This window comes from Myotis brandtii, unplaced genomic scaffold, assembly GCF_000412655.1.
Source record: "Myotis brandtii unplaced genomic scaffold, ASM41265v1 scaffold326, whole genome shotgun sequence".
NCBI lineage: Eukaryota > Metazoa > Chordata > Mammalia > Chiroptera > Vespertilionidae > Myotis > Myotis brandtii.
Genome location: NW_005362534.1, coordinates 476,752 through 494,043, shown reverse-complemented (window position 1 = coordinate 494,043; position 17,292 = coordinate 476,752). Strand labels below are relative to the sequence as shown.

Below are 17,292 nucleotides of genomic sequence, written 5' to 3'. Positions count from 1 at the left end.
ACAGGCCGCCCTCCCCACCCTGGCACTGGGCCAGGGGACCTGAGGGTGCACTGGGAGACCTGAGGCTGTGCCCCCCCCGCCTGGCACCAGGCCGGGGGACCTGAGGCTGCGCCCCCAACCCAGTGGGGCTTGATGGGGGACCTGAGGCTGCACCCCCTGCCCGGCACCAGGCTGGGGACCTGAGGCTGTGCCCCCCACCCGGTGGGGCTTGATGGGGGTGGGGCAGGCCGGGTCTGGATCTCAACCAATGGGGGTGGGGCCAGCCGGGTCTGGGTCTCACATGATTTTGAGGTGCACGCGGGTGGACGGGGACTTGACTCTGGGTCCCGTGGCATGCCCCAGACTCTAACAGGAGGAAGATTTTCATATACATTTTACTAATTTTCTTTCATCTCTGACAAATAGCAATATTAAAATATTTCCTCTAATTAATTCCCTTTTAATGTGCACAAATTTTGTGCACCAGGCCACTAGTGTGTGTGTGTGTGTGTGTGTGTGTGTGTGTGTGTGTGTGTATTTATTTATTTATTTATTTATTTTAAAGTAATGTGATGAGGCATCTCAGGGGAACCCTACATTACAACTCTTGCTCTCAGGCTATGCCCTTGTTTGGCCTTGGGCAGGACCCAGTCCTGCAGCCTACTCATCTATATATATAAAAGCCTAAGCGACTGGCCAACCAGCCAGTAGCTATGATACGCACTGACCACCAGAGGGCAAATGCTCATCACAGGAACTGCCGAGCTGTGGTCACTTGACAGCAGTGGTTCTCGGGTGACACACCTGGAACCAGAGAGGAGGGAGCCCGATTCCAGAATGTGTCGCCTGAGAACTGCCCTCTCACAATCCGGGACCCCTTGGGGGATGTCATAGAGCCAGTTTCGGCCTGATCCCCACAAGCCAGGCCGAGGGACCCCACCAGTGCACGGCACTGGGCCTCTAGCACTGTCTAAAAGAACTGACAAAGAAGAAATTGTCTAGCAAAACACCAACTGAAAGATAAAATTTTTCCTGATTTCAAAGGCTGAGGTTTTCCTGGTTTCTACTTTGGGTTGATAGAGAAGAATCAGTTAGTGGGAGCATAATATAAACATGGTCATTTATAGCTCCAAGAATCTCCAAGAGGATGTAGTTTGCCAAACTATTCCCTATCATTCAAGTTCAATCGGAACTTGAATAAACTAAAAATAAGTTTCATGAATAAGATTAAGATAGGTTGATAATGTTAAATAAGGATCAGTTAAAGCATGGTCTCTAACTTCTTCTAAACAGAAGACAGCTAGCCCATGGATTACAGTGAGGCAGCTCAATCCTATGTGCTCCTATGAATGAACCAGAGGAAAGCCCCACATGCAGGGCATTACCAGTAATCAGGATTGAACACGCTGTGGATGCATTGAATATCACAGTGAGAATCAGCACCATCACAGAAACTCTACCATTTCCTGAAGCAATCAAGCGATTGCTTGGGTTGTAGCACCTGTTGTAATCCCTTCACAGGCGACCTTTGTATTGGATGCCAAAAGAGAAATCCACCCCTCCCCACCTTTTTCCTCATTTTAAGATGTTCTTCCTTTCCTCCTCATCTACTTTCCTTGCCCATTACTCTTATCTCAACAAATCTTTCTTTTTTTAATGTTCACTAAGGCCCAATAATGATACTTACTCATACTGTAAGCATTGCTGAAATGAATTTTCCAGATCACTGAAGCATACTCCTTTAAAAACTGGACTACATTTTAAAATTATTTGAATCACTTTGGCTAGGAATTTTTAAAATGTGCATTTGTTTCTTTACTCCTTAACAAAGTACACACTGTAGAACTTGAAACCTTCTTGACCATGCAGACACATCAAACTAAGCATGCCCTTAGGCCCTCTGAGAATTACAGAACGCTCTTCCCAATCTATACACACAGCCCCCGATCCCTGAAGATTACTACTTCATTGCCCGCCTCATTTTTAGAGTTCTAGATCTCCTCTTACTGTCAGGAACAGCTTTACTTTTCTTCACTGTCACTGAATCTCACTTTCACCTTTCCCCTCCCACTCCCTAATCTGTTGGGGGGTGGAGGAGCCAGACTGGCAAACTTGCAGAAAACGTGTCACATAAGGTTTTACGGATATCTGTTCACTGGTCTTTGAGTAAGGGCCTAGGACCTCTCCTGTGAGTAAGGTGCACTGGACAAGAATTTCAAGAGCTCAGAGACCCTTTTTACTTAATTCTGGGTTTCTGTGGAAGTGATAAGTAGATGGGAGTTTGACCTCGGGGTACAAAAATCACTGTCATTTGTATTCATGTATAAACATTGTTTTCAGAACAGTTTGTATTCATGATTTTAGGAAGCACTATAGCCTACACTCTGCCATCTATCATCATTCCTCATTTAAACTTTGGATTAAAAAATGAGAAAGAAAAAGGCAAAATACTGACTTTTATAAGTTAGTGATCATCAAATAGCATAGCTTTCTGAGACATCTCTGTCCTGCCCTTTTCTTTCTCAGCCCTTAATTTAGGACTCTCATTGCCCAGAAGCTAAGAGACTCACATCATCATAAGCACACCAGGTCATTCTCCCTCCTCAGACATGATTAATTACACCATCTTTTCAATTTCTTAAAGTGGAACCTTGCTGTCATCAAGGCCTCTTCCCGCAATTTCCCCTTTTAAATCAGGCAATTTCAAGATTCTGGTGCATGTGTTTTTTCCATGTCTAAGGTGCATTTTACCTGCTTCTCATTAAAGCCTTTAAAATGCTAATTCATGGCTCTTGCAGACTTCTGCTTTCCAAATAAGCCTCTCACCTCCCTCTACCCAAATCCATCCCAAATAATAGTGCCCACTCTTTCATCACTGGGCTCTCAATCTCTACGTTATGAACACTCTCATTGGTTAATTCTCAAAATATTTCTTGCTCTCATGTGAAAGCTATATTTTCATCTTTAGTTCTTTTTATAGTACTTCTTACCACCCACCTCCTCCTGTTCGATCTTTACATTAGCACCTTCCAGTTTTACTAGTATATATTCCATATAGTTTACCAATGGCATTAAAGCAATATGTTGGAATTCTCTCTTTTCTCAAGTCTACTCCAGAGGCCTTTCCCTGATCACACCTTAGTATCTTCAACTACCACTCGAGAAATTTTCTTTTCTAAATGCCTTGGAAGTCACTTTCCCCATTTAATTTACTCAACTATTTTCCCTTTTATGTATTTCCCCAAACTTCCAGAGCAATCATTACCAGATTTTCTTCTGTGGTTATTCCACACACACCTCTGCCCCTCCTCCTTCCTCACATTATAATTGTCAACAATACCAGGTCTGAACTTCTGAATATTTATATGGTGCTATATAGAGTTCCACAAATTCCATTCCCCAAACTGTGCAATTCCTTGGTGTCCTCTCACCATTCTATCATTTCTATCTCTATCATAGCTTTCTGGTTTGGACAGTAGAATCCCCATTTCATAGTAAATAAACTCCCTTCTGCCTTCAACTCATTCAGAAAGACTTCCCTCTGGAAATCTGGGCCTGTCTTAAAGACACTGCTGTACTCCTGGCTCCTGCAGCCCTCCAGGAGGAAAGGATCTATCCTTCCACAGGATGGACACCTCAGAGTCAGGAGTGGGGGAGGGTCTACTTACTCCTCAGAGCCACTCAAACACCAACCCAGCTTTTTATGTTGCCAGCATCAGGTAAAAGCTTCTACTCTTCCTTCAAGGCCCATGACCTGTGGCTCCACTTCCTTCCCCTGCTCCCAATCTCTTAGTCCTGTCACAAACTCACTTAATACGCCTGCTTTCTACATGCTTGACCTCCTCATGGCCACTATTCTCTTTTACTTACTTCAGTTTCCCACTTTCTGGACCTCACCTTGGACCCATTCACCCCCTAAGATTACGCCCCTTGCAACTTCCCATCCATTCTGTTCTTAAGGCCCTAACCCCAGTCAGTCTGCTCCCTTACCTTAGAGAAAATGCCAATCCATCACTCCTCCCATTTCTCCCAGTTGATTGGCCCATCTGGCTTCTCTTCCTTCCCTGCCCAGCTTGGATTCTGGGGCTGATTTCTAGACTGCTCTTTTGCCAGCACCCTCAGCTCCCTACCAGCAAACCTTTGGCTGGACTTCCTGACACCAACCCACTACCTGGGCAGCCTCCCATTTCCTCTGACCCCACTCTATGGCTATCATGCTCTAGATCCTTGCTTAGGCCTCCTGCAGTCTCAACGGAATCACCTTCTAAGTGCCAGCTCCATTCATCCACTCCTGGTTTGGTCTGCTCCTTTTCCTTCCAAGCTTCCATTCTGAACAGATGACATGCAAACCTTTCATTTCTATAATAACTTAGTACTTAAAAGTGCTTTTGAATATTTGTTATTTTATTCATAAGAAAGTCTCTTATGAGGTGGAAGCTCAAGAATATTGTAGCCAAAAGAAAAATTAAGGTTTATGATGTTATGTGACTTAAGCTCTCCCAGTCTCCAAAGAGTAGAACTGATTGGCCACCATAATAATGTGAATATATTTTATTTCAGTCCATTTGAGACACCTATGCTGTGCCCAATTATTCAACATGCTACTTGTGGGGATGGCACACTAATCAAAGACAGATAAAGGGATATCACTGTGAAGGCAGGGGTCACCTCAGGGTCAGTTTTCTACATGCAGCCATCCCAGAAGCACACATTCAGTTGACAACAGCTGAGTCAGAGAGAGAACTGATTCCAATCCAAGAGATGCAGAGAAATCCCATGCAGACCAAGCTGCTCTGTGTCCTCTGTGTGGACCCCCACCATCAAAACCCAACAAATGAAGAGGAGCCATGGCACTGGAAGAGCAACTGAGCCCAGCAATGGTGAATCGGGTAGAGAAGAGAGCAATGTAGAACTTACTGTGGGGACTCCTTCCAGACATAATTAGTATGCATTGGAAGAGAAGACTGGTATGTGATATGCTCACTTCTGAACAAAATGAAATAAATCAGACTGCTCCCCTCCCCATCCCATGCCATCTAGACATCTACGATGTAATAAAGACCCCAAATACAATCAGGTACAAATCCCAAGGGCTATACAGATAACAATAACATTGAACAAAGACCCAAATTAAATTTAAAAAATTATGAAATATATGTAAGAAAAACCCAAAGGATATCCCTCTACAAATCTTTTAGCTTCTTGCATAAAAGCTGCTATATTTCATCTGTATTTGTACACATCCCTAATAAAACAAATATTATCTGCCCTAGGATTGCTCCCAACAAAAATGCAAATATTTAGCAAAATAATCACTTACCTTGGAGAAGATCAAAAGGAGATCCTCTAATTTTCCATGTAAATCGCCTGGAGGGCAAATGAAAAAATCACTCTTCAGTAAGAAACAAGAAAATGCCCATTTTGTTACAGAATTTTACAAACTGAAATATTGCTAATATAGTCCAACCATTCTCGGGGCATTGGGTTTTTACCCTGAGATGATATTAATTCCAGGGTGCTAGGGAAACTTTGTCCCCTTTCTATAGAGGACAGCATCCAATATTGCAATTATCTATTCACTCCTGCCATTTGCGCAGTGCTTACCTTAGTCTGTGCCAAGCACTGTATTTCAGGTTTACATTAATTATCTTGTTCAGTCCTTATAACCACTCTATCGGATGGATATTATTTTCATTATTCTCATTTTACAAATGAGGCTCAGAGTAGTTAAGTAACTTATGTAAAGTTACCCAACTACCAAGTGTCAGAGCTGGAATTCAAACCCAATTTTATCTCATTTCCAAACTAAAGCCCTCATCGATTATTCTGTAATATAATCTCTAAAGCAGCAATAGTATCTATCCTGGCATTAAACACCCATGTGTTAAAAAAAAAACACACCCATGTGTTTCCTCTATACCCAGTGCATAGCAGGAACTCAATAAATACATTTAATTTCTAAATACATAGTTTTTTAAAGCCATGTTTTAAAGAATATGTTCAGGCAGTTGAATTAGAAACTTAAAAAGTATGAGTAGATGGCTCACATTCTTTTGATGAGACAGTTATAAAAAAATTAAAAGGAAAGCATTGCTTTATAAAACTCAGCCAACTAAGGGAAACCATATGAATAAATGAAGCCATTAATTTAAAAACAAGAGTGAAAATATGAATATTTAAAAGGCCTACTTGGATAATTATTTCTAGGTAAATATTTATCTTTCATAAGCTCTGATCATAAATATTTACTCTTTGTATCCAACTTAATTACCAAATAGAATTTAATTTGGAAAAAATTTCCTCAATTTGTTTAAAAACCCACAACCAAATTCAAACAAATATATGCAACAAAATACTCCAATTATAATGGGAATGATACAATTAAAATACTTATCACCAGCACTTATTCATAAAATGACTGTAATATTAACATTAAGAGCATATTAATACTATTGTATACTTAAATCTCATGATTTCATGTGGTCTCACTCTAAATCTAAAAAATAAAAATGGAAGGACTTTTTACTTATCAGTTAAATATATTTTTTACTTATTTTATTTTCCTAATTGGCTTCAGGGTGATTCATCTTTCAAAGATTTGGATAGACAGAACTGTTGAAGCTCTCATGCTAAAAATGAATTGGTTTCAGCATATTAAGAGTAGAGACTATAAAAACATTTTTAACTTCTACTTGGGCAGCAAACAATAAAAGCCATATCATGGAAAGATAGCTACAGAAAGGTACTTCCACTGCAAACAAAAACATGAGTGCAAAATTGGTTATGATTTATAACGTAACTGTAGACTAAAACACCTCCTATATTTCTTGTGTGTGTGTCATCCTTGCACAGAGGCCATGCTAACCTTCTCTGTATCATTCCAATTTTAGTATATGTGCTGCAGAAGTGAGCATAAAACACCTCCTATATTTCATGCATATTGAGAACCATGTAGCATGTTTAGATGTGCATATAAAATATGCATCTGGAAATTAAGATAATGGTAAAATTACATCACAATTTCTTTCCCTCTCCTACTACTAACTTAAACAGAAGATGTTTTTGAAAATATGAACCTAATTTTAAATTTTATTTTAAATAATGGCCAATTTTTATAAGTTCAATGGGGTTATTAAAAATAGAAAATAATTCCCATGCTATGGGAACCTACTGACCTTGGCTTTTCCTTTTACCAATGATGCTATGTGAGAAAAGCTTAGAAATAAATGCCTAAGATGCAGGGATCATTAAATGAATGGAACTGTCCCATCAATCTATATTCCCTAATCTTTGTCTCACGATGGAAAATGAAACATCAATCAGAACAGTACATGATGTGGAGTTAAAATAGCAGATATGCAGCTGGCTCTAACTAGAGGGCCTGATTTTAATCCTGACCCTGTCACTAACCAGCTGAGTAAGCTTGGCATGTTAGACAGATGGTCTCTGTAAGAACTTCTCATTGCTGTGATTCCAGGATTCCATGTCCTCCAATTAATTCATGTCTTCTTCCAGATCCTTTTATCCAAAGATAAGTCACAATGGCAACCTGGAGGTATACTGAAAATATGCGGGGACAGGCCCTACTCTGTTTGGCCTATTATATACACTCCAAGAGCAAATCTAGCCCTGGCTCCATAGGCTTCATGCATAGGCATGGCTTCCTAAGTCTCATGACTCCAAATCCTTTGTTTCCATGAAAAGTAAGAGTGGGAGAAGCCTTGAATAAAAGGCCCCCACTACTGAGATGCCTCATCTGCTTGGCAGAGATGTGGTGGCCTGATTAGGTTGGAATTAAACCATTGAAGACTCTTCAAAAACCTGAGTCAAGGCATGTCATGAAGTATGTGCTGCTACATCAAGTCCCTGTCACCACTATCAGATGCTAGAAATGGAAATGGTTTAATTAGATTGTCAAATCCACTTCTACCTGCCAGAGGAAAAGAAACATGGGCTAAAAATTGATTTGGAAAATAACAATCACTGTTTTGTAACCTAAAGGCTTAATTAGAAGTTAAAGGAGTTGCTGTTCCTTCCACGCACTCCATTCTCAGACAGTTGCAAGCATGCTGAGAGCACCAACTGTGTTGAATTTCAATGTGTACTGTTTCTTGAAGCAATATCCTACCAGGCTGGCCTATAGGATAACACAATCTCAATCTTGTTATTTGGAAGAACAAGGAACAGATTTCTGGGACATTCCCACTCTTCTAAAAGCTGCAGAGACCAGTTGGAAAAATCTAAAACAGCAGCCAAAAGCAGAGAAGACTTTAATCTCCACCCTGCCTTGGGCTTTTCTCTTCCCAGCATAAGTGGCATGCAGAGGCCCACCTGGGAAAAGCAACATGGAACAAAGATAACGAGAGCTAGACAGAGGGCAAAGAACACTTATTCCACCCATGGGTGGTTTCTGTATTAAAATGCTGCCTTTATAAAAAGCTGTGGGTTCTTTAATTTCTCACATAATTAATTCCTGCCAGCTGGTATGCAAAACAAAGACAAGATGGGGAACAGTATTATCATGATAGATAACTCTATATTAACACTTTTCCCTTAACACAGTCCAATTTATGCAGTTTTCAAGTTAGGCAAATGACGTGGAACCAAGAGGCTCTAAAATATTAATTTGGCAACTCTGCTCTAAAACTTACCACAGATTGTTATCTCTTTGGTGGGACAAGTTCTTATATGAGTAAAATTTGGCATTTGCTTCATGGCTTCCTTAGTTTCGAACAGTATCTCTAAAACATAATAGGCATGGAGTATCTGTGAGGGCAAAACAGAAGAAAAAGATATGACGAACTAGGAAGAAAGGCATGACTGAATAGAAAGCTATAAAGGTGGAGCATATGAACACATTTCAGGTAGCTGTATTTCAGGACCATCTCTAAATCAGTCTCAAATAGATGATTTCAGCACAGTATCTGGCATATAATAATCCCTCACTAGAGATTTGTAAATTGAATGAATGAATGGTGCCTAGGCCATTTATACGCCCATGCTCTTGACATCACCCATTTACAGAACATTTCTGATTATTCTTGGTCAGTAAATTCCAAGAGAAGCGATGGGAAAAATAGGAGACTCCTTTGCCCTAAGGAAGTGTGCAAATAAATAAATAAAAAGGAGGGTAAGGAGAGAGAATGAGAATGAGAAGTAGAGAGAGACTGATGAAGAGGGGCTGCTTTACATTCGTCTGTAACATCCTGCCACCTGGGATGGAAACCAGGTGCCGCATTCTGAGAGATCTCAAAAGGAAGCCAGGAGTCCCGTGTGTGGCTCAATTGTTGGTACACAGATTGTGTGAGTTTACAGAACAGCAAGCATGTTTATATTGTACAGTCTAAGTATAAAACATATACAAAACCTAAATAAACCATTTGGATTATCTCCTATTATGACCATTCATTCCATTGCTCTCCTCCAATTAAATTCTTGATGACATCATTGTTTTGGACAGATTTACTCTGTTTTCTCCTCTGGGGTTTTTGTTTGTTTTAAATCCAGTGTGTTGTTCTCCCTTTTTTTTAATTATAAAATATTCCAAATACATAAGCCAAAAAGTAATACAGCCAATAAAAATTTAACAGATGTTAACACCATTTTATGGGTCAGGACTATTGGCAGTCCTAATATAGTAGCCACTAGTCCCATGGGGCTACTGACCACTTGAAATGGGGCTAGTTGAAACTGAGATATGCTATAGGCACAAAATACATACCAGATTTCAAAGACTTAGTTTGAAAAAAAGTTAAATGTTGCATTAAAAACTTTTAACATATTAAAATAATTATATATGCTGGATTAAATAACATATATTATTAAAATTAATTTCTCCTGTTTCTTTTTACCTTTTTAATGGGACTACTTGAAAATTTTAAAATATTTATGTGACTCACATTAAATTGCTATTAGACAGAACTCGTTTAGATTACTGAAGGCTGAGAGAGGGGTCATATCTACATATTGTTCAGTTACTGCTTTGGGTATGGAATTCAGGACATATCGAACCCTTTGGAAGAATCATGACTCATGGTATCCTGAAATTTCCATTTCCCTAGCTACTAAAATAATAAAATTATTTTCTATCCCAGACCCCAAAAACATATGATTTAAATTTGGAGAATTTTCATTATTAATTTTGTCCAAAGACAGGAATCAGTATTTGAAGTAATGCGAGAATTAGGAGGAAATAGAAGGACTCCTGGATGTTGATTAGAGGGAGAGACCCATCTTTCCTGTCTATCCAAGAACTGGCAGACTACTAAGGATTTTCCCTACAAAAGAATTCTAAATTCTCAGTTTTCTTTCATGAATCTTGTATCCTCCTGTCCCTAGTTAATAATTGTATTAACTAGACATGGTATATGAAAACTTGGAGAAATAACGTGAGGCCTATTTTCTTGCAGAGAGGATTTAAATTTTCGTTTGCCATCTGGCTAGAAGCACTAGCTGTCTAAGATGATATTTCAATCTCAGGAATTAGAGGATTCAAAACTTTGCTTCAACGCCCGGTCTATTTCTAATTCACTCTTATTCCTAAGGTATATCCTTAGTGTCCTACCTGAGAATGAGAGTTTTGGGGTAATGGTAGAGAAAATAATGGAGTAGGTACCTCCAAAGCCCATCCCTTCACAGAAACACTTTAAAAATATCAAGCAAAAAAAAATACTGTCATAATCAACTTTGTCAGAGCTCTGGAAAATAGTCAAAATTTATAATTACCAAGCAAAGGCTAAATCAGGAAAAGGCATCTTAAAAATGGCTCAGTGCAAGCAGGATGTAAAGGCTAAGACAAATTTGTAAACAGCCTGGCCACGCAGTGAAGGGGTGTACCAATATAGACCCTATCCACAAAGGCTGGGTTTTTCTTTTTTCCCTTTTTTAAATAGCTCCTGGGGTTCAAGGAGATTCTGTCAAAACATTAGCTGAACACAAGCTAAAGGAACAGAAACACCAGAGACCACACACACAATTATACCTGAAAAATATCTATAGAATGCTCCACCCAACAATCACAGACTACACTTTTTTACAAGTGCCCATAGAATATTCCCCAGAATAGTTCAGAGGTTGGGCCACAAAGCAAGCCTCAATAGCTTTTATTTTTAATTGAATTTATTGGGCTGTCTTTCTTCAGATTGTATAAATCTTTTGCCTCAATAAATTTTAAAAGATTAGAATCATGCAAAGTATCTTCTCTGACTATAATGAAATGAAACTAAAAGTCAGTAACAGAAGAAAAACTAGAAAATTCACAAATATGTGAAAATCAAACAACATTGTCTTAAACAAATGATGGGTCAAAAAAAATCACAAAGGAAATTAGAAAATACTCTGAGATTGCCCTGGCCAGGTAGCTCAGTTGGTTAGAGCATCATCCTGATACACCAAGGTTGCGGGTTCAATCCCCGATCAGGGCACAAGAATTAATCAATGAATGCATAAATAAGGGGAACAACAAATCTCTCTCTCTCTCTCAACACATAAATTTTTAAAAAGAAAATAACTTTGAGATGAATGAATATGAAAACACAATATATCAAAATACCACATGATCTCACTCATTCATGGATAATAAAGACCATTACAAACTTTTGAACAATAATAGATACAGAGGCAGAGCTGCCTCAAACTGATTGTCAAACTGCAGTGGGAAGGCCAGAGAGGGTTGGGGGGCAGAAGGGAGGGGAGTAAGAGATCAACCGAAGGACTTGTATGCATGCATATAAGCATAACTAATGGACATAAGACACTGGGGGGTAAGGGAGGGCAGGGGATTGTCAAGGGCGGGGGGAAAAAAGGACACATATGTAATACCCTTTGTAATACTTTTAGCAAAAAAAAACAAATAAAAAATTAAAAAAAAAACAAAAAAAAATTATGGGATAAAGCAAAAGTGATGCTCAGACATAAATTTATAGCTGTAAATACCCACATTAAAAAAGAAGATTTCAAATGAAAAGTCTCACTTAACACTAAGGAGTTAGAAAAATAAGAGTAAACTAAACTAAAAACTAGCTGAAGGAAGAAAATAAGGATCAGAGTACAGATAAATTAAATAGAGAACAGAAATCAATAGGGAGAATCAACAAAACCAAAAGCTGATTCTTTATAAAGTTCAACAAAATTCAAAAACCATTAGCTACCTTGACCAAGAAAAAAATAGTGAAAATGCAAATAACTATAATCAGAAATGAAAGTGGGACATCCCCACTGACCTTAAAGAAATAAAAAGAGCCCTGACCAATGTGGCTCAGTTGGTTGGAGCATCGTCCCATACACAGATAGGTCTCAGGTTCGATTTCCAGTCAGGATATAGGTTGCGGGTTGGGGCACATACAGGAGGCAACCAATCAGTGTTTCACACCTCCACACCTCTCTCTCTCTCTCTCTCTCTCTCTCTCTCAAATCAATGAAAGCATGTCCTCGGGTGAGAATTTTAGAAAATAAATAAAGAGAATTATGAGACTATCATGAACAATTGTACACAAATAAATTAGATAACTTAGATAAAATGGACAAAATCTTAGAAACATACAAATTACCAAACCTGACTCAAGAAAAAAAAACAGAAAATACAAACAGATCTAGAACAAGTAGAGATTGAATCACTAATCAAAAACCTCCTAACAAATAAAAATCCAAGACCAGGCAGCTTTATTGGTGAACTCTACTAAACATTTAAAAAATTAACACCAATCCTTCTGAAAGTCTTGCAAAAAAAAAATAAGAAAGAAAAGAAAAGAAAAGGAAAGAAAGAAAGAAAGAAAGAAAGAAAGAAAGAAAGAAAGAAAGAAAGAAAAGGAAATAATTCCTAAATCATTCTATGAGGTCAGTACTATCCTGATACCAAAGCCAGATAAAGACATCATAAGAAAAGAAAATGGAGATCAATATCCCTTATGAATAAAATGCAACTCCTCACAAAATACCAGTAAACCAAATCCAACAGAATTTTAAAAGAATTATACACTATGAACAAATGGGGTTTATTCCAGGAATACAAGTGTAGTTCAACATAAGAAAGTTAATTAATGTAATATACCATATTAATAGACAATGTGCTGCTTGCATAAGGATAGACACATACACCAATGGAATAAAACTGGGAGTCCAGCAATAAGTCCATACATCTATGGCTTATTAATTTTTGACAAGGGTACCAAGGCCATTCAATGAGGGAAAAAGACTTTTCAACAAAAGACTCTGGAACAACTGCATACTCATATGCAAAGAATGAAGTTGGACAGAAATTAACTGAAGTTGTACACAAACAGGTAGCTAATGGTTTTTGAAATTTGTTGAACTTTACAAAGAATCAATGAAAATGGTTCATTGACCTAAATGTAAGAGCTACAGCTATACAATTTTTAAAAGAAAACATAGGGGTAAATCTTCATGACCTTGGATTTGGCAAGGAATTCTCAGATATGACACCAAACGCACAAGTAACCAAAGAAAAAAAATAGATAAGTTGGACTTCATCTAATTTAGAAAATTTTGTGAATCAAAGGACATTATCAAAAAAGTGAAAAAGCCCAGCTGGTGTTGCCCAATGGTTGAGCATAGACCCATGAACCAGGAGGTCATGGTTTGATTCCCCATCAGGGCACATGCCCAGGTTGCAGGCTTGATCCCCAGGGGGGGCGGGGCATGCCGGAGGCAGTCGATTGATGATTCTCTCTCATCATTGATATTTCTCTCTCTTCTCACTTCCTCTCTGAAATAAATATATATATATATGTCAAAAGACAACCTTAAAATGGGAGAAAATATTTGCAAACCATGTATCTGATAAGGGATTTGTATCCAGAATATATAAAGAACTCCTACAACTGAATAATAAATAGAGAAATAATCTGATTTTAAAGAAGGCAATGGATCTGAATAGACGTTTCTCCAAAAAATGTATAAAAATGTCCAATAAACATGAAAAGGTGCTCAACATCTTTAGTCATCAGGGAAATGCAAATCAAAACCACGAGGAGATACCACCTCACACACAGCTAAGATGGTTAAAATAAAAATTAAAAGAAACAGAAAATAATAAGTGCTGGCAGAATAACTGGAGAAATTTGAACCCTCATGCATTGCTGGTAGGAATGTAAAATGGTGCAGTTGCAGAAAATGGTTTAGAAATTCCTCAAAAATGAAAACATAGAGTAACCATATGACCCAGCAATTCCACTCCTAGGTAGGTATAGACTCAAGAGAAATAAAAACATATGTTCATGCAAAAACTTATACATATGTTCATAGCAGCATTGTTCATAATAGCCAAAAGGTAGAAAAAATTCAAAAGTCCATCTATTGATAAATTGCTAAACAAAAATAGTATAGCCATACAATAGAATATTAGTCAGCCATAAAAGTAAAAGAAGTAACTAAACATGCTGACACATGAATGAGCCTTAAAAACATCATGCTAGATGAAAGAAGTCAGATACAAAAAGCCATATATTATATGATTTCATTTGTATGAAATATCTGGAATAGACAAATACATAAAGACAGAAAGTATAATAGTGGTTGCCAGGGGTGGGGGAGAAAGGAATGGTAATGGGTATGACACTTCTTTTTGGGTGATGAACATGTTCTGGAATTAGCTATTGGTATTGGTTGCACAATCTTGTGAGTATATTAAAAACCACTAAATAATATACTTTAAATGGTGAATTTTATGGTGAATTATATCTCAGAAAAAGAAAAAGGAAATGCCATAAGCAATGGACAGAGAGGAGGTTTCTGTGTACCTGAGGATACTTCTTTCAGTGGGTTAAGCAAAGCGCAGGGTAGCTTTCACTTGATGTGAAGGTTTTCCCCAAGGGAATGCATTTCTGCTGTAGTGTTTTCATTCACTCATTCAACAAATAGTCATTGAACACTTTATGTACAAGAATCAAGGCAGTATATATACTTCCACTTACCTGCTGCTTCTTAAAGGCCTCAATCATTATAGTAAGAGAATTAGTATTGAGTGGAAATTGCAGCCGAGGACCACTATACGATTCTGGGACCTCTATTATCCCTATACATTCCTGTCTACCCCTGTCGTCCTGGGGGGCGCAACCAAACAGCCGATTTACTAAAGCTGGAAAAAACAGAAAGGGTGGCAAAAATCAACATTCCCATACTTAAATACCTTCTTGAATGTCTAGCCCATGTAAGACACTGTGCTAAATGTTATGAATACCGTGACATCCCACATATAACCATGAGGAATGATTTGTTCTGAAACCAGTAGGTACATGCACAGGAATCACCATCATCCCTTCCTGGGTGGACATTTTACCAAATCAGTAAGTTCATCAGTAGGGAATGGAGGGATAAGCACAGGGAAAACTGATCACTCACGGTATTTTGATGCTCTGAAGCTCTAACTCTACATTTTTTTTTTGTCTATTCTTACATCTCAGATTTTTACAAATAGTGTTGAAAACATAACAATGCATTATATTTGGTTTAAATATCTGCTACTATTCATGATATACAGAAAATTAAACTGCAACATTTAATTTTCCCCGTTAAACACTTCAAATTTTACTTAGCTGTAATTGATTTGTCTCCCTCTTCACATAAAAACAAATTTTCTGACATGATTTTCTTTTTGGTAACAAAACAGATAAAGTAAGATGACAAACCATCGGCACAAATTCCAAAGGCCCTCTCTCTCAGAGACACAACTGTTCATTTCAGTAGATGCTGAGATCCAGTGTCCCTTTCTTGCTAGATTGCCCATAAAATGATCAGCTCAAGAACAGAAATCCGGCCAAATCAGGTGGGTAAAGATGAAAGGGGATATCGTAGTTTGATTATAACAGTGATCCCAATTCTCTATCCCAAACTCCGGCCATGCCCTTTTTAATGTGATTTTGAAGATTCTATTTCCCCAGCCCTTGAAGCTGGTTCGTGACTTGTGTTGGCCTAAAGAAAGTGGTGGAAGTGTTACATACCAGTTCCAAGCCAAGGCCTCACAAGGACTTGTTTGTTTCCATGCTCTCGCTTTTGAAACCATGCCACTACTATGAAGCCCTGGCTAGCCTACTGAAAGCTCCAACACCATGGGGAGCAGAGCTGAGTCACCCGAGCCAAGGCCGTCCTAGATCAGCCACCATCCCGCAGACCTCCAGACACAAGCGAAGCGAACTCCACCCAAAACCCCAAAAACTGCCAAATCAAGACTAAGAACAGCAGACGTGCTCAGCTAATCTGTAGACTGATGAGCAAAAAGAAATGTTTATTACATGCCACTGAACTATTGTGGTTGTTTAATACACAGTATTATTATAGTAACAGATAAGTGATACAGAGGATGATGACATACTTTTCAATTCATTAACACTCAATTGCTACTAAGGTCATTAATCAGAAGTTGTCTGCAAGCAGTTTCTATCATTTTGAATATTTAGAGTAGACATGTTTGCCAGGTGGGTACTGGAAATATTGGGAGGAACACTTTGTAAAGTATATAAGGCTGGGCAAAAGTAGGTTTATTGTTATTCATATGGAAAAATATATAATACAAGAATAAAAATACTGTTTTATGTACTGGCAACTATAAACCTACTTTTCCCACCCCTGTATGACTGTCAAACCAGTATGCTATACTTCTGAAATGAATACAAAATGATATTGAATATAAACTGTAATTGAAAAAGAAAAAAAATATATATATAGTACCTGGTCTGATGGGACATTTTGGCTAATGTTGGAAGCAAAAACAAAAGTTAAAACAACACTTCCACACACTCTGCCCCACTCCCACTTCTAGCAGTTTCTGATTAAACCTATTCTATGTATAGCAGCTTTGGCTATCTACCTGTGGGAGGGGACTGATATGAAAAAGCAGACTGGAACTGATGTGTAGAGTCTCTCCATCAAGTCCTATGAATTGCTTTTGAGCAACTAAAGCAATAAGACACAGAAAAGATCTGCTTCCAGGTCACCTCTTACCTTTGGAACACCCAGAGTCCTCACATACTCCGTGCCTCAGAATAAAACCATTGATCTTCAAATGAAGTATAGTTGTATCCCTAAATATACCTTACTTAGGGGTCAGAGCACTTTTGCCAAATAGGTGTAGGTAGAGCTTGTCTGGGACCCTCCTACCAAAGAGGGCCATTAGAGAGCAACCTACAGTAATGTACAGCATGGTGACTCTAGTTAACAATACTCTAGCAGTGGTCGGCAAACTGCAGCTCGCGAGCCACATGCGGCTCTTTGGCCCCTTGAGTGTGGCTCTTCCACAAAATACCACGTGTGGGTGCGCATGTACAGTGCAATTGAAACTTCGTGGCCCACGTGCAGAAG

General features: G+C 38.5%; 1 protein-coding gene across 5 annotated transcripts in view; it reads right to left on the bottom strand.

The window, feature by feature from the left end:
- PPEF1 (protein phosphatase, EF-hand calcium binding domain 1) overlaps positions 1 to 17,292 on the bottom strand; it is a 126,306-nt gene that overhangs the window by 43,059 nt on the left and 65,955 nt on the right. For all 5 annotated transcript variants that reach the window (XM_014543449.1, XM_014543448.1, XM_014543450.1 and 2 more), the window contains 3 exons: positions 14,910 to 15,073; positions 8,631 to 8,745; positions 5,300 to 5,346 (listed from right to left, as the gene is read on the bottom strand). In XM_014543449.1, coding sequence (XP_014398935.1) covers positions 5,300 to 5,346; positions 8,631 to 8,745; positions 14,910 to 15,073 — 326 coding nt within the window. The remainder of the gene's footprint in view (positions 1 to 5,299; positions 5,347 to 8,630; positions 8,746 to 14,909; positions 15,074 to 17,292) is intronic.